General features: G+C 41.1%; 1 protein-coding gene across 2 annotated transcripts in view; it reads left to right on the top strand.

Annotated features, from left to right (window-relative positions):
* The window catches only part of EPS8L2 (EPS8 signaling adaptor L2), a 118,622-nt gene extending 102,190 nt beyond the window's left edge, over positions 1–16,432 (top strand). For both annotated transcript variants that reach the window (XM_074997875.1, XM_074997874.1), the window contains 9 exons: positions 264–412; positions 705–831; positions 2,191–2,306; positions 6,220–6,331; positions 7,822–7,941; positions 10,881–11,013; positions 11,780–11,963; positions 12,938–13,067; positions 13,400–16,432. In XM_074997875.1, coding sequence (XP_074853976.1) covers positions 264–412; positions 705–831; positions 2,191–2,306; positions 6,220–6,331; positions 7,822–7,941; positions 10,881–11,013; positions 11,780–11,963; positions 12,938–13,067; positions 13,400–13,471 — 1,143 coding nt within the window. In that variant the 3' untranslated portion in view covers positions 13,472–16,432. The remainder of the gene's footprint in view (positions 1–263; positions 413–704; positions 832–2,190; positions 2,307–6,219; positions 6,332–7,821; positions 7,942–10,880; positions 11,014–11,779; positions 11,964–12,937; positions 13,068–13,399) is intronic.
* The last annotated feature ends 2,313 nt before the right edge of the window (positions 16,433–18,745 follow it).

Genomic DNA, 18,745 nt, shown 5'->3' with positions numbered 1-18,745 from the left:
TTCCAACCTTGAACGTGGCTCATCAAGATATTCACTTAGGGTTGTGAGCCTTTTCAGACTTAGGGCCTCTAGGAGTGAGAAAAAAATGATTTCAATGTGGAGTGGCTCTGGGTCCCAGATTTCAAGCAATATCTGCATTGAAATGCCATGTGAGATTCCCAGTTTCAACGAGAAGCCAGAGAAATTGAATTTCAGTTTAAGATTGTGAGATTTGTTACTGAGGTGAAAGTTTGTAACTGGCATTGTGTGTGTGTGTGATCTAGATCATCCAGAGCTGTGGGGGCCCTGAACTAGCGAAGTCTGTCCTCAGCCCGCTTCTCTCCAAAGACGCCACTGATTTCCTGAAAGGACACCTGACGCCGAAAGAGATGATGATCTGGGAGTCCCTGGGAGACGCATGGACCAGATCCAGGTGAGAGTTAGGCTAGGGCAAAAAGCAATCAGCAGCTTTCCAAATTCTAAGAACAATTCAGAGCAGCATTTCACTTCTGTAGCCTGCTGGGGGGACTGAGCATAAAAGCAGGATTTTGTCCAATTGGTTGGAAAACTAGGGGCCTGATTCACTGTTGTCCTGCACCCCTATGTCTATGTACACCCCTGGTGCTGATGTAAGTGATGTCACCAGGCGTAGGACAATGGGAACTTGGGTCCTAGAAGTGTATCATTTGAGGATCTCACTCTGTTTTTCCCTCCTATGTTCTAAGAGCGGAATGGCCTAGAGAGTCTGTTGTCCCACCTTACATCCCAAAGTTCCGCAATGGGTGGGAGCCACCCCTGGAAATCTTCCACGGAGCCCCATGGGAAGTAGACATTGGACATTTACAAGAAGAGGTAGGTCTCACACATCGAGTCATCTTTCTTTTCTATAGACTTACTCAGCCTGCAGGCCAGATCCTCTGCCAAAGCCTATTGAGTGATCCCTGGCTACACCAGCGAGAGATCTAGTCCTGTTTTTGAAAGCTAACCCTCAGGGACAAATGCCAGGTATACAGTGAGATACTTGCTGTTTGTCAGCAGAGTCAAGTCAGGTACTCTATTACTGCAGTGAAACGCTACTGAATTCAATGGAGTTACACCATCATAAAACCAGTGGAGAAGCAAATCAGGTGCAAAGAGTCAGTGGCTTGGTTGGGTTAGAACCCAAGTTCCTAACTCCCTGCTGCCAGTACAGATCTCTTGGGGTATGTCTGCACTACAAAAGCATGCTCCCCAAACCAAAAACCAGCAGCCATGAGACTCCCAGCCTGGCTACACAGATTCAGACTCATAGTCTGGCACTAAAAATACCCATGCAGATATTCTCACTTGGGCTCAGAAACCCACCCATCCCCCTTGCTGATTTTCAGAATACAAGCAGGAGAATCTGCCCTGCTGTTTTTATGGCTGTAGTGCAAGCCTGAGTCTGTAGACTTGTCCTCCAAGTCTCACTGCAGTGGTATTTCTTTTACCATAGACTTACCCATAGTGTATACATTGCACAGAGAAGAGGCCTGCTATTGTGCAGCACACTAGCTTGTCACACTGCTGTAACCCTGTAACTCTCTTAACAAGTTATTTTTGGGTCTTCCTGAAAGTAACAGGCTTTGGTTAGAGAACGTTGGCCTTCTGCTTTACCATTAGTCTGGCAAGCAAACCCTGAAGAAGCCATCAGCAGCAATATTTTAATTCAGAAATCCAGTTATCATCTACAGTAGCCTGGCTTCTGCAGCTGCACACAAAGAATCAAACCATACTTCAGGGTTGATAGTGCCATCAGGTGCTTCCCAAATATACAGACTAGAAGTTGACCTAATGGTGCTACGATGAAGTTTGTGATGGGAGTCTGAAATACAGTAAATGGGTCGATCAAGAGCTGAATTCGCTCTTACTAATCTGAATAAATGACAGACACACAAACACATTCCTGGATTTTAAGGCCAAAAGTGATTACTGTGATCAGCAAGCGTGACGTGAATAACACAGGCCTTAGCATTTCACCCAGGGGAGGGAATTATTCTTCCCAGCTTAGTAAGCAACCTATGAACAAGCAAAATAGCAAGTGCTTCATCTCCAGCACTTCTTTTTGAAAAACATCCAATACTGTTTTGATTTAAAGACCACAGGTAATGAAAATTTTATAACTACCACCTTCCTCTTGCTGATGCAGAATTACTCTCTCAGTAACACTGCAACTGTATTTTACCTTTACAGCTCTCATCAGCCAATGGACATCCCCATCGTAGTTCATCGTTAAAACGTGGCCAGACACCTGATCAAACACAGCCAGTGGATGCCTTTAAACAAGGTGTTACTCAGCCTGTAAACAGGTAATCTACCATCACCAGCGCTTAGCAAAATGAAGACTTCATCCTGGATTGGTGGCCTTCGGGCATTATCACAATAAAAAAGATAAATACTAAGATATTTCCGCCCCCGCTTTTGACATCTCTTTGCCATCATTAATTGTTGCTAGTTGCCCACATCTAGAGATGTCTATCACCAGTCAAATTATTATTCATGTATATAGTGCCTGCCTGAAACACATTTTAATTAGCGTGTATGTGAGGAAATGGGTTACACCCAAGTGTATTTCATCTTAATAGGGGAAGAACTATCAGCTGATTTTGTCAGTCAATATGCTTTTCAATTGATGGAAGTTCTGTTTCCTCGCATATTAACCTGTGTTTGGGATTCTTTGTCACAATCTTTTACAAGCACATCAGTTGGATGGCCAGAGAAGTTAGTTTGCACCTTCACAGTCATTCCCTCTACTATTACGTATTTAGAGGAAAACACTTTTAAGAACTAAATACACGCTAAGAGCTACAGCCAGTTGAGATTTTTCTGATGAGATTTCTGGTTTTACATAACACAGTACTTTTTAAAAAGTGTGACTTCAACAACATTTTTATTTTAATTAAATGTTTTGTTTCAACTTGGAATTTTTATTTGATTTTTGGCAAACCAAATTGTTTAAGGATTTCTCCCTGTTCCATCAACAAACTGAAACTTTCCTCAAAATATTCTCAATGAAATGCTATGTTTTTTTAAAAAATCCAACAGCTCTATACAACAGGCAAGCATTTATTATTACCACAACATCCTATTCTAGTATCTGTTTTACACATACTATAAGTTGTGATTTTAAAACTGCTGGCATGGAGATGAGGATGGGCCAACAACAGAACTGCAGAGCTCAAGCCCCAGATCACAACTTGGGAAAAGCTCAGATCTCAGTCTGATTTGAATATCAGGATTCAGAATTCATTTTAGTGGACCAAACCAGAAAGCCAAATGCGATATCCCCCTCACTCTCCTCCCATGCTCCCTTTAAAACCCATACACTGGAGTCTGAGGAAGTTCAGATCTCATCAACTATGTGAGCTAGTTCCAACAGAGCAGAAATCAATTTGCACACTAGTAGGGTGACCAGATCTCCCATGGCTGCATAGGGCACGGGGACGGGGGGGGAGGGGGGTCGCTCCCCTCTCCCCTTCCCCAAGCCTCAGGGAAGCAGCGGGTCAAAGCAGCCGGGGCACACTCCCCTCCCCCAAGCCTCAGGGAAGGGGAAGGTAGCTAACCTGCTGGCACCCTCTCTTGCGGAAAGCACCTATTGATGTACAGTACATGCTCTTCAGCAGGCAGCTGCGCCTGCACAGCAAATACAGGACAATTAGTCCCTTTTATAAAATAAGTCAGGACGCCCTTTTGGCATCCCAAATACGGGACCATCCTGCCAAAAACAGGACAGATGGTCACTTTCCACATTAGAAACTCTAGTGTAGACTGAGGACAGGGCCACACTGCAAAATATTGGTATAACTACCTTGCTCAGAGGCATGAAAAAATCCACGTGCCTGAGTGGCACAGTTATATCCACATAACCCCCGTGCAGACAGCACTAGAACAATGGGAGAGTTTCTGCCATTGGTATAGAGAAGATGAATTAACTATGCCAACCAGACAAGCTCTCTTGTTAGCACACAACTGTCTTCTCTTAAGCTCTATAGTGGTGCACAGCTGCACTGCTGCAATGTTGCACATGAAGCCAAGCCCATGCCCAAGAAAAGCATGTGGCTTGCTTCGGGGCATGAGAACTTTTTCTTACGGACATTTAATTCTTTTATCAGGAAATTCCCACAAGTGAAATTCCCACAGGAAATTCCACACTTTTCTCTGGTTTTACCACCTTAGCCACTTTTCAGATGGTAATATATTTAGCGGCATCCATGACCCAGTTGTAGTCACATAGGCCTTGATTCCAGGTTAAGCATATGCTTAAAATGCTTTCATGAATCAGAACCAGGTGTGTCTATGATACAGAAGTTTTGCTGATACCATCCTACTAGTGTAAATAAAGCTTGTTCTGGCAAACATATATACATAACTTGAGCAAACAAGCTATCCAGGCAAACAGAGGAGGGCTTTTACTAGTATAAAAATGTGCATGTGCCTGTGTCTCTCACAAACACCCACACACCAGCTTCTTAGCATTGCTATACCAGCAAAAGTTCTAGTGTAGCTAGTTAATGGTGGGCTGAAGACTTAAAACTCCTCAAGTCCCTGCCCTTCCCTTTGGTGACTCACTTTGCAGCTGGCATGCTACAGAAGTACAACTCAAACATTCCTCCCTCTCCCTGCCTTCAGGGCAGCTGCTTGGAAAAGTTAGCGTTCCCTTTTCTGTCTAGTGTATTCAGGCTGTCAGCGGATTGATTCCCAACCCCAGCCAGAACTACAGACTTGTGACTGACATACCGTACAAGGCTATAATATTATGATAATTTATTGCCTGATCCAAGCCAGCAAGACTAGAGGCAACATCTCCCAGCAGACCTCATAGCTAGCTCTCTGTAGGCTAATGGTCACATAAATATATGGTTATATGCTACATTTTAAGAGGCATCATCTTTTGCACCTGACACAGATTTTCCAGTTGCTGGTTTGAGGGCAGGGCAGGGAAGAGAAGAGCAGGCTGGGACATTTTAGAACAGTAAAACCCACAAACAAACAAGAGACACCGAGGAAGTGTCCAAAAGAACATGCTGGTTATGAGCCAATCCAAAGTTAGGATCTTGGGGGAAACACGCCATTGGGGGAAGAATTATTGCTATTTACTCCAAACCATGCAGTGGGCTTGAGTCAATATCTAGACAAACAGATCAAGAACATATGTCTATGCCAGGGAAGCAAAGCTAGAATAATATTTGGGTGACACTAGCAAGGCTGGGTCAGATTCTCAGCTGGCTGTCACTCATCAATGGAAGAGAATTTGGCCCACTCATTTTACACTTGCTAAAAGGACAGAAAGTGCCCAGCCATCTGTACTGCATAGTTACACCGAACTGAAGATCCACAGAGAAAACATCTTTCGGGGTCTTATTTATGCCATTTACGCATGGCAGGTTCCCCTTCCCCAAACAAAGGAGCCTGCTTCTGCCTTGAGATGTCATTCAGCCATATGAGAGTGGTAGTGTTTTACACCCATTTTGCACATGTATAAATGGCTACCCAGAATACCATGGCATATTAAATCTATGCTGATTTATGTCATGAACAGCTAACACGCTCTGGTGGGCTGGCTATTATAATTTTGTTTCAGTACAGTATATTCAAGGGTTCTCTGTGTCTCAGTGTTTCCTTAGCCTTTGTCTGCACTACACAGCTTTTAGCAATACATCCATATTGCTAGAAGTCAGGCAGGGTAGCTGCTGTTGTCAGCTCTTTTGTCAGTAGAATATTTATATTCCCAGTGAGTAGCATTTGTATTGTCTGCAGGAGAGTGCTCTGACTGATAACATGCTGTTCACACTGGCACTTGCCACAGTAAAACTTTTTGCCTTTTGGGAAGTGGTGAGGTAAGCACCTCTGAATGACAAAAATTTTGTGGTTTAATTGCCAGTGTAGATGTGCTTTAGTCCTCACTGCAGCATAGAAACTGCTATTTGGAGAGAAAAGTTGTTTTTTTGTATCAGTCTGTTTACATCAGCCTCACAGCTGTGCACTAGTTACTGGGTACAAGCCTGAGCTTTCCATTTGTGCAGTAATTTTTATTGCAACATGATCAAAACTTATACACTTCCTAGTCACAAATAAATGAGACTTGGCCTGGGCCATTTTCTCATCAATAGTCTTTAGATGAGTGCTAACATAGTTACTATAAGCGTCAGTTCATTGAGCTCTGCCTTTATGGACATGGCTGTTAGAGGAGCCCGGGTTATAACCTCCTTTTGTCTCTTGAAGGAATTTTGAGCCACCAGTGATGGCCCCACTGAAGAAATATGCCAAAATCTGCTATGATTTCACTGCTCGAAATGCCAATGAACTCTCAGTGCTCAAGGATGAAATCCTGGAGGTAAATTAATAAACTTAGGAGCAAAGTTATTTAGTCCCTACTTTCTGGAGAGGGAAAGAAGCTGCACCAAGCGATTGAAAAGTCCCGAAGAATTTTCCTCTAGAAGTTCTGAATGACAATAATAAATTTATTTTGGATAGTAAGCTTTAAACCTGAGTAAGGGCAGGAAGACTAGTACTCTTCTAGCATCTTAAAAATTGACTTAGCTGAGATTTGAGACTACACTGTTTTAAAAAAATAGCTACAAAAAAAAGACGATATCATTATAGTAAAACATTTGACAGAATACTAACCCCAATTTCCAAGCATAGGGCTCTGTCTTGCAACAGTGAGCACTCTGACCTGAAGGCAGCAGAGCATTTAAACCTTTGCTTAATATACTCAGCTTTAAGCATGTGAGTGACCCCACTATGATTCACTGGTGCATGAATGGTCCTTCCACCTTAAAATTTCAGTGTGATAGTGAACTTGGAAACTATTTTCTATTAAAAATCTATCAAAGAACTTTTAACCTACAGCAGTCTCTCTCATGACACAGTTCACTCTCACAAAATACATGATATAACTTTAGTCTACATGTTGAGAGTAGGTTGGGTTAAGAGACAGGCTTCTGTTAAATATATATCTGGATTTATTTGCATCATATTGGATTAGCGAATTTGTAGAGTAGGAAAACTGAAACTTTAAAACCTGGTTTGTCAAATATAATTATATTAGAAACATAATGCAAATCGACACTGAAGCACAAGTGTGTGGTTCAGAAATCATTGGGTTAAGGACAGCTTTCTTCCCTGAACACATGATATTTTTGAATCAGAGCTCGAAAAAGAACAAGCCTATAAAATGAGACAGGTGATGTCCCGAAGAGGAAGATACTCTGATATTTTCTATGTCCTATTTATGTAATAGATAAGCTGTAATCAAGTTATAAGAAAATCATGCAAGCACTTTTCTCTACTTCTGGCAGGATTAATTGTTAAAGAACTTCAAAAAAAATGCAAAAGCAAGGCAAGTGTTTCTGGACACCATGCTCACAATCATCTACTAAAGCCTTAAAAAAAAGGGAAATTAAGGACTTGGGGGTTTCCTAATGACACTGGATGAAGCAGGTCTTTGCCTACAAAAGATTATGCTCCAAAATATCTGTTAGTCTATAAGGTGCCATAGGACTTCTTGTTGTTTTTGAAGATACAGACTAACACAGCTGCCTTTCCGATACTGGATACATTTTCCCTCCAAATTGCTGTCCAATCAGCCCTTATCATGATTTTTTACAATCAATCCTTTCCAGGGAGTGTTTATTAATATTGCACTTGAATTTAAAGTTACATGAATCTGTTGCAGTTTTGTTGCCTGTATTACTAGGCTACCATACTACTATGTGTGCTTTTTCCACTGCAAACCCATTGGAAGATTTGAGATTTTTGTTATTTTTTGTGTGTCATGAATGCTGAATTGTCTTACTAGCTGAATTACTTTTTCCCTCACAGGTGTTGGAAGATAATAAGCAGTGGTGGAAGCTGCTAAATCGGAGTGGGCAGGCTGGTTATGTTCCATATAATATCCTAGATGTGGTGCAACAGGAAGATTATGAACAGTTGTATACTCAGGTGATTTTAACTGGTGATCAGCTGCAGTGTAGAATGAGTCTCTGTTCACGGTCAGCTTCAGTAGGCATTAAGGAAAGGGGAAGGGGATACAGATAGGCCTTATAAGATAGGGTGGGCAATCATTTTTGAGGGGGAGGCCACTCCAAGGTTTTGGTAAGTAGTCAAGGGCCACATTTTTCTATGGAGGGAGTATGGGGTCTGGAGTGGAGGTTGGATGCGGAAGGGAGCTCAGGGTAAGGGACTGGGATGCAGGATAGGCTGTGGGGTCTGAAAGGGATTTGTGACCTGGGCAGGGTATTAGGATGCAGTATCCAAGAGGGGGTATAGGCAAAGGAGAGGATTCTGGGCTGGGGAGGGGTGCAGGAGTGGGTACAGGGTCTAAGAGGGAGTTGTGGCTGCAGGGTGGGGAACCAAAGAGTTTGGGGTGGTCATCTGTGGCAAGAGAGCTGAGTACAAGGTGCAGGAGGGAGCAGAGATGCAGGAGAGGTTTCTGGCCTGGGGAAGGGGTGAAGAGTCTGGTAAGGAGTTGGGGGCAGAGGAGGTGGCGGCAGGCTGTAGCCGGGAGGTGCTCACCTGAGCAGCTCCTGGCCAGCAGCACTGTCAGGCAAGCTTCTAGGCTTGCTAGCAGCCCCATACCACTCCATGCAGCTCTCTGTGCAGCTGGGAAATCTTCACACTGCCCCAGTCCTCAGCAAATGTCCCCATTCCTATTGCCTGGGAGGGGGCGCAGGGGGATGAAAAGTCTTCATGGGTCAGATTCAGCCCACGGGCTGTATCTTGTCTGCCTCCTGTTTTAAGACATCCTCTCCCTGACTGCATAGGTTTTCATGAGCTGTGCTGTCCTCACAAGTTGGAAATTAATGCTCTACTTAGACATCTCACACCTGGTGTGGACGGTGAAGTGATAAAGTAAAGCTTCATCATGAAGACCCAATTACACTTTCAGAGAAAAGTCAGAAACCTCTGAAAAACACTTCTGGGCACTTGGAGGAGATACAGCTGCACCCCCATTTGCTAGAGGTTTAAATTATAGCCTGAGACAGGATTTTTCTCTCTACGTACAAGGACACTACACAATTGTTTTCTCCTTCCTACCCTACACCACCAGGAAATAGCCATATTTACTTAGCAAAAGGCCTGAGTCACCATTGCTCTGTGCTATTTTGTCATTGACCCCTGTGGAATGTGGGAGTAAAATGCTACCAACTCTGACCTGGTGACGTTTCGCAACCACGTTACACTGGTTGAAATGCCTGTTCAAGGTGCAGAACAATAGAGAGCAAGGCCTTTGGTTTTGTTCCTGAGCCAGGTAGCCTCTTCCACTAGCTTGCAGACATTTTGCTTATCTCTAGCCTTCCATTCAAGGATTTCAAAGTAATGTGGAGATGCAAATGCTACCCAAGCTTGCTGGAGGGGTGGGACAACAAAAAGGGCAGTTGCACAGAGACCCAAACCTCTGGCTGCCACCAGTGCTACTTGGCAGTGACAGCAGCCAGAGCACTGGGCCTCTTTCAAATGCCAGAGCAACACTGCTTCACCAGTCTGTGCAGCACCATGACGGGAAGAAGCATTGGAGCACCACCCCAGTCTGAGCAGTGCTAAGGGCTGACTGCCCTAGGCCTCACCCCTTCCATCCTTGGTCCTGCCACAGCTGGGGGCACAGAAGTAGGCCCCATTCCCACCTTGCCCCTTAAGCCTAATAACATATGACAGAACAGGCAGAAAGCCCCAGATTCACAAAGGGTTTAGGCACTCAACTCTCACTGAAACCAGTGGCAACCAAGTGCCTCAATACCATTAAGGATCTGGGTTAAAATGATTAAAGGTCAGATTTCATGATGGCAAAACCCCTGTGGCTCTCATTGATGTGACCTGGAGTTGAGGGTGCTCAGCACTTCTTGTTTGTGGGTGACACAAAGAAGCGGGTCAGGGATGACAAAAATAACAGGAGGCGTGCAATTCTTAGTCAGTAGTCACAAATTGCCACCTGCTTAGCTGATCTAATCCCATCTCTTAAAACTGGGTCAGATGAGAAGTTCACATGCTTTAGAGTTTTAAATGCAATGATTTTTGCTATGATTATATGGCCACGCCATCAAGAACTTCATGTACTGATAAAAGGCTCTTACCAAGCTTGTGTAAAAAGATTAATTATGTAGCTGAAATAGGAGTGGAAAGTGACCTACAGACAGTCAATTCAGTATTGTCAGCCCCAAGCATTCACGAAACATGGTCATGCCTCAGATACCATAGAGAGAAAGATGAGATAGGCTGGAGTAGAATGAGATTTACTTAAAAACATAAGCTGTAAAGATATACATTTTCTTTGATGTATGGATTCTCAGCCTTAGGGGGCACTCAGGTCATATTTGCAGGTTTTCAACATGGTCATAAGGCAGTTTTTTCATTAAAAACTAATATGCTTACAAAATCACAACAGCTAGAGTGTGAACTTTAAGAAAACCATTCACTATTGCAAAGGTCATCATAAAATCATGGGAGTTGACAGCACTGTCAATTTGTATCTTTTAAAAAGTTTTGTGGGAAAGTTATTAAAACAATTAATTTTGATCTTTGTGGGGCCATACATACATAATCACGCTGAGTGTGGCATGACTTAGAAACACAACAGCGAGGCCTTCATTCAACCTGACTCACATGGTGACAATAGTATGTGAATATTCATGCCTCTGCTTATGAAGATCCTTGGTTAAATTTCACTGGATGGTGTAAATCACAGAACTCAATGAAGCTCGTCAAGTCAATTTCACATGATTACAAGTTAACTTCCAAGAGAACTGGATCAGTTTACAGAACAGCAGATGACCTGGCCCACTGTACTGTACTTTAATTCACTACTGTTGTGGGGGGAAAATATTTAATAATGCTGAAAAAATATTTTACTTAATAAAATCCTTTTCATTATTTATTCTAACCAGATGCACAAAGGAGACCTGACTTCAAGAGGAATGGGCCCTACCAGTCCTTCTTACAGACTTCCTGCTAGCTATGCTGGTGATAAATGGGGAAGTGAAATGTTAACTGGGAACTCCTCTCATGATGCCAAAGAACGTAGGTGCATAGTATCAGGGTTCTTACCATTCACCACAATTCAAATGTGCAGTATTTTTTCATAATTCACAATCAACAGCACTTGGCACTGCAATGCTGGAACATAAATGGAGAAGCTTCCTCCATTGTGTTATTTGTTTGTTTGTATAGGGTTCTAGCAGATTTCTTCTTCTTCTTTACTGTCCTACTGTTCCTAAACTGTTCCTGTCTATTTGTTTTCTTAGTCAGTCACTCACTCATTCATCTTAGGAGCAAGTAACTGCAGCACTGATCCTCAGCCAATGATCTGAAACTAAAACCAGCCTAATTGTGCATTTCCTCTATCAGGAGCAGTATTGTGGCAATATATAGCATTTACAGGCATAAAAGGAGGCTCAGACTTAAAAAGCTGAACAACGAATCTGAAAAGATGGATGCTAGCTTTGGGGCCTGTAGGACATGACAGAAACCTACAGTTTGTTCACCATGTCTGCCGTGCTTCTAAAGTAATGCCACATCAAATGTTTCCTTTACAATTTGTTTCTGAAGCAGGTTTCATGGTCAAAATGTCATGGCTCACCCAAGCACATTCTTTAAAAGTTAACCCTGTGATTAAACTTTTCTGATATCCTGTCAAGTATGCATTTTATAGTGTTAATAGAACTGCAAAGAGAGCCAAATCTGCCTTTACTTGTATCTCATGCAACCCCATTGATTTCTACTGGTTGTAACTTAGGGTGGAATTTCACCTCCAGTCTGTCACCTGAAAATGTACTGTGTTTTCCAGAACTTATTCACCATATGGATGAAGTGAATGATGAGCTGCTGAAGAAGCTCACAAATAGTAAAGTTCAACCCCCCTCAAGAAACTTTAAAGTGGAGAAAACTCAGCAAGTTACCGTGCCCCTGACATTTGAGTCAAGCCCTGAAGAAGTCAAAGCATGGCTGGAAGCAAATTCATTTAGCCGAGGGTAAATCTGCACAGCTGTTATGATCCTGAGCTTTCACTGAAAAGAAGCAGAGGGGAGGTTTTTGATGATGTTATTAGATTACAGGGTGCTTATATTTGTTTAATTTATATTATAAAGCCCTTACGGAAGAGACATTTCAACCCTGTTCCTACTATGTTGTGCACAGCCTGTATAGAGTTCCTGGGGTTTTGTTTCATTGACAAAGAGACAACCAATGTAACACAAATTCCAGCTGGTATCTTCTCCTTCAGTTCCTCCCTGAGAACTGTACTCTCTATATACCACTTTTTCGAGGGGAGCACTCCACCTCACTTATATTGAAGGTGGAACAAACAAACCGGTAGTCAGTAGGACCCAGTTAGCATCTCCCAGTAGATTCAAATCTTGATGTCAGGATTAGTTCAAAGCAAAACACCTTACTGCTGAGAATCTCAAAGCACTTTGCAAAAACAGATATTTTATAACTGGGAACATTGGAGCACCCAAAGAGTAATGGCCAAATTTTTAAAAGTACTTAAATGCATAGAAACAGAAAAGCACCTGTGGGGTAGTGAAAAAGATAAGTGCCTACCACTGTTTAATATCAGTAGGAATTAGTTGCTTAGGCACTTCTTTAAAAAAAAAAATCTCATACATCCTATGTATACATTTAGGTACCTGGGTACTTTGAAAAATCTGGCCCTACGTGACTTGCTCAATACTGCAGAGGCAGTCAGCAGAAGTGGAATTAGAACTGGATCCCATGACTGGGTTGTAATTCTGAAACACATCTTACCCACAGATAATAATTAAGTATGCAACTAAACATGGGGTGCTATTCAATATTTAATAATAAATATATGTAGAAGCAGAGCCTAATCTCAAAGTGTTTTTTGCTCCCGTTTTGACAGGGCAAACTCACTGACTTCTCACTCTGTATTTCTCCTTCTGAATCATTTGTATCGCATGCTTTTTCTTTAATTTTGTTTTTCTAGGACTGTAGAGCATCTTGGCATTCTTACAGGGGCCCAGCTTTTCTCGCTGAATAAGGAAGAATTGAAGAAGGTGTGTAGCGAAGGAGGCAGGGTATACAGTAAAATCACAGTGCAAAGATCTTACCTGGAGGTAAGATATACTGAGACAACTTATTAATATGGAATCATATAAATAAGACTAGCAACCCTATTACACAGGCATTTTAAAAACAGTTTTTATTAACCAAGGTAAATGGCATGCTAAGCACTCATTTTAGCATAAACAAAGCAGAAATCTTGTGAAAACTACAAGTAGGAAACATGGGGCCATATCCTCACCCAATGCAAAACAATATACTCCACTGGAAGGAGCTGGCCTAATAATTTATACTCTCTATCCTTGACATTAGCTCCATTTAGCATACTGTACTACCTATAAGCCATTTCTGAGGTTCATATTCTTATGTTTTATTCCCATTTCAGAAAAGCAGAGGGGATTCAGAGCTTCAAGAAATTATGAAACGACGTCAAGAGAAGATTGATCCTGCTATTTAAAGTTCTATCTGCTTTTTTCAACTATTATTCATAGTCGTGCAAGAAAAAGGGAATAACAGCAATGATCCCTGATCAAAATGAAAAGAGCACAGAGATCATCTCTTAGCAGTGTAATTGCCATCAAGCTGACAGTTCCTTAAGCACAGTTGATAAGGAATATACTCATTCACTTATGTTGGGAGAGAAGTTTTAGTATTGCATGAAATATTATTTTTCTATCTATGTATTTTATACAGAAATTGTACATGAATGCAGTCCAGAGCACTAGCAGGATCTGAATTCACGGGATTTGAAATGTGTGAGACTTCCCAGGACTTCATATTATATTGCCACTGATCTGATAAAGATCAAAAAAGGCTAGAAATAATGCTCAAAAAAAAATGCTTGAATGCTTACAGTTTCTGTACCACAAGGTCTAGAGCTTTTTCCCTCCTGCACCCTTCTCCACCATTTTCTTCTTCCCCATGGTAACAGACAAGAAGCAACAGTATCCTGGGTTTCCCTGTTCATGAAGGCACAATGACAAGTAAGTTTCCTCCCTTTCTTCTTCCCCTGTGCTCCTCCCAAGTCTTAAATATTTTGGAACAAAGTCCAGGCCTGTCAATACCTGAAGATGACAATATAAAAGCCTGTAACAGATTTTCGAGTGGGGTCACCATATTTAAACATACATACAATGCTGCTGCTTTCTTTGAGCGTGGGGGAGTGTTTTAATTAAACTGTAAAGACCATTAATTCCCTAAATTTTTGAATTTGGCCACTGGAAAACAATGTTCAGTTAATTCTCCCACACAAACGCTACCAATGGATGAGGATCAGCAACTATGAAGCAGTTTCACTTGGAACTGATCCTGACTGCCAACAGTCTTGTCAAACCCAAAACTTCAGTAAGCAGAATAATACCCATAAAACTAACGTCCAGTCCGAAACATATAAACACACACAACCATTTCCCATGCATACAGCGCTATGCCCTGCTTTAATAACGTAAGTGTTGCAGCTAGCAATCTTATACAAGAAATGAACATTTAGGAAGCTGGGATGGCCATTTCACACACAAACTCTTTGAAAAAAATCTGAAAAATTACTTAACTTAATAAATACATCTGTTACTTTATTTCCTGTTTTTCCAAATGCTATTAAGTATCTAGATAGCACTGACAGTGTTAGAGATGTTATATATAACTAAAAAGAAAAGATTCCTGCCCAAATTAACATATAATCAAGTAATTGTTCAGTGATAATTCATTAATACATTTTAACAATCAGTGCAAGTATAAACTATATTACCTGGGTTTTGATTTAGCATGCACAGTGATATGGGCAAATTTGCAGTCAATAAAATGTGTATATAACTTCTCTTGACTTTGTCACCAGCCTTAGAGTGGGAAGGGCAAAAAAATGTACATATACAGCTCATTGTTTGAGAAGACAGTAATAAAATTGGAATAACTTTGATTTTTTTTTTACTCCTTTAGCCATGTTAACTTTGGTAATGCTAAATAGAAATTCTGGCATGGAACATGCAGAGACTTACACTTGTGTTTATTTTACATACTATGGCTATGTCTACACTACAGTGGTCCTTGAAAAGAAGTTCTTTCAGAAGATCTCTTCTGAAAAAAATCTTTGGAAAGACTAGGGCCACACACAATAAGCAGACAAAGAGCCATCAGCTCTGTTGAGAGAGGAGCCAGTCAGTCTGTCCACTCTCTCTACAGAGCTGCCAACTGGAAGCTCAGCACACGGGGCTGCCCAGTGAACTGCAAGTCCTGTGTTACAATAAAAGGGCCCCTAGAGTATCTACACACATTTTTTTCTGAAAGATTCTTTTGAAAAAGGCACTCTTCCTTATCTGAGAAAGGAAGAGAGCCACTGGAAAAAGTGCTGCCTTTTTTCGATTTAATATAGAAAAAACACATTTTGCGTGTAGATGCTGTGCAGGTTTTTTCAAAAGAACATAGCCTGTGAGTTTACATACATTACGCACAGTGCATTATGTTAAGCAAACACATAAGCCTTTGCAGGAATGGGGCCCAAACTTGTTTATTTAATCAAATATAGCATGATTCATCATATTGAATTGTATGCACCTATAAATGGAGTAGAAGGTTTCTATATTAAAGAACACCAATGCATTATATGTTTTTTCTAAAATGTTTCTAATGGATTATTTTCTTAAAGTAAAGTCTTAGACAAGGCCATCATTAGCACTAGTAGAGCTAAAACTATTACAGAGCAGCAGGTAGGGAAAATCATGAGTGCAAAGAAAGTACTAGATTGTGAGGATTATGTTCTTCCCACCTCAGACTTACTTGCCCAGGTAGTTAGAAAAGGACACTGGGAGGCATAGAGGAAAAAATCCTTTAGGAGAGCTATCAGCTTTTGACAGGGGTTGAAGGAAATCAAGCAAAAATACTGGAAAATGATAATTGTGGTATAAGTATGGTGAATTACATGAATTCTTAAAAAGAAAAAAAAAACAACACGCACACACAATAAACCAACAGGCAAGCAAAGAAGCATAATACACCATTTCTGCCTTTCTGTATAAAGAAAACAAAATTGCCCATAATTACAGCTATTGGGATTTGTATTAGCAGTCCATTCAACAGTTCTGTGAAGAATTGTTGCCAAATCTGAGAGCCAAGAGAGTATCTATTAAAATATATGCTTTATTAAACCTCGCCATAGGTTTAGTTTCCATATGAATGAGCTATGCAACTGATAACGTGTACTGTCTGCAGATAAAACTATAATGTACATGAATGTAATCGAATTGAGGATAAAATGAAATAACCATGAACTGTTTAAGATTTATTAAAATAGTTAAGTTATAAGTACAACTCTTTCTTGCTTTTACTGGAGATGAGCAAAACCAAGAGAATTTAGGAGCGGATTACAATGCCTGTTTTTTCAAATGTTTTATTGCAGTGAGCCTGTCAATGTACAACAGTAAATTTGGTAGTCTGCTTCTGTTTGTCAGCAAATAGAGTTTAAAAGTGAGATCACTACAGCATAAAAATCTTTCAAAACTAGAAATAGGGGAAAACCTAATTCTGAAAGATCCCCAACTCTTTAAAAATTAGGATCTGGATCCAAACTCCACACTCTTTGATACTTTGAGATAGGAACATTTTTCACCTCTGGAAGAGACAAGTTGGAGAGCACAGTTGCATATGAGGCATTACAAGCTAAAATCAAAGGGAAGGGTCTGATCAAAATGGCTAAGTTGGGCACCCCAAAATAGCTAACTTGAGCCAATGTTTTGCCTGTTTAAAGGCAAGTCAACAGGCTGTGGAACATTCCCATCATTCTTTTCTATTAAACTATTCAAGATGCACAACTCTGTGAACAGGTCCTTTAATTGTCTAACAGAAAACAGCACCATATTTGAAAAGGGCTGCCTTTTATTAAAATTAATAGACACAATGATGCTAAGAACAGCTGTGGTCCAATGCACAGGTATCAGAGCAAACACATCCCTGCCTACAGCTGAAAGGGAGGGGGAAACATGGGAACATTGATATAGTTCCTTAATATCTTTGGCTAGTAGGTACAGCCTAAATCTTGCTTCACAGGTATAAACAAATATATGCTATCCGCATACATCAGATCAAAGTCAGCCCTACACCCGTCTTCTCATTCAATATTCAGCCTATTCCAGCATGATGCAGGGGTGGGTGAGGAAAGAAGATAGCAAATACATCTGCATCATGGGCTGTTACAAACAGAGACCCAGAAAGGGCCTTCAGTCTGCCTCCTTTATGCACACCAGATCACCTGTTATTAACAGCATGGCAAATCTGGTTTCTTTTGACAGATCTTTATTCTTCTTTCCCCATACATCCCCTCAAGCACTAGATACCCACTACCTGCTAATGAGAAAGCACATAAGACTTCTCCCTCCCATCAAAGGGATTGGAAGTGCTAGCCTCCCCAATAAAGGGGCATCTTAGTTTGACCCAAAAAAGGGCATCCAACAACACTGATGACAGGGAAAGGAGAAGCATCACTTTTCCCTCCTTATCAGTAGGAAGACAAACACTCCATTCCTCAATGGAAAGAAGCACCTGCTTCCACCTCAGTAAAACAGAGAATGGTAACACTCCCAAGGGACACTCCTAGTTCTGAGGCACCTCACCACCACCTGACTTTAATGTAAGAAACTCTTGTTCATGATTAAAGTGGCTCTGCTTCCTGAAACAGCTAGACTCTGACAGTACAAGCACTACTATCCAGGCCTATCTCAGGGTACAAGCAGTAATAAGTATATCCCCATCACTAAGTCCTTGGAGCATCCAGACCCTTTGTCTACTGAAAACTCATAAAATGAAAGGCCTGCTGTTCCCAAAGGAACAGTGCGTATCAGTCTGCAAGATCCAATTCAGGATCATCACTTTATTTACCTCCACAGCACAGATATTTATAACAAAAACAAAAATAAATGATCAAAGAACAGAGATCCAAATGATTGTAAGAATATTCGAAACAAATGGTAACATAAAAAAACCATAGCACACTTTCTAGAGACTAACCTTGACTAACAAACTATCTGCCTTTCTAAAGGAACGTTTTTAAATTACGTTCCACAGAACACTGGTGTTCCATGAACAACTCACAGGTGCGTCTCAAGCATCTGACACTTTTTTGATATAATCCCTGATGGTATATATTTTCTGTTATTAAAACCAGATACAATGTTAATTCTGCATTGCTACAATACCTGATTAAATTACTTCATTTTGGTTTTGCTGTATATGTTGCTATTTGTTTTTTGGTCTGTCAACAATTTTTTGAAGAAAATTTTCATAGATGTTCCATATAAACATATTATTGTTTGGTGTTCGGTGGTCCCAAAATGTTTAAGTAACACTTGTCTAAACGATCTGATCGCACACAAAGTCCTTTCCATCATTTTCTGCCAACAGCAGTTAACACACCGCCTTTATGAAGTAAAACTGCTCACTTCCTAGGTCAGGGGTTTCCGACATTTCTTCATTTGCAGAGCCCTAAATAATTTCAAATGGAGGTGCAGACCGCTTAGGAAATCTTCGACCTAAGTCACCACAGTCCGAGGTGAAAGATACCAGGGTCTCTTCTTTGTCCCCTAATACATAAAATCTTTGCCATGCTTCTCAAGCTAGCCACCCCCGCCACCCAGTACTTCCTGGTACTGTTTCCTCTTAGAAATCCCACAGCCCTTCACTAGCACTCAGTTGAGATGGGCACACACAGCGGGGGCCCATCGTACAACACCCATCTTGAACATCC

This window comes from Carettochelys insculpta, chromosome 6 (genome assembly GCF_033958435.1).
Source record: "Carettochelys insculpta isolate YL-2023 chromosome 6, ASM3395843v1, whole genome shotgun sequence".
NCBI lineage: Eukaryota > Metazoa > Chordata > Testudines > Carettochelyidae > Carettochelys > Carettochelys insculpta.
The sequence above is the reverse complement of the archived record's forward strand: the minus strand, read 5'-3'. Positions and strand labels throughout refer to the sequence as shown.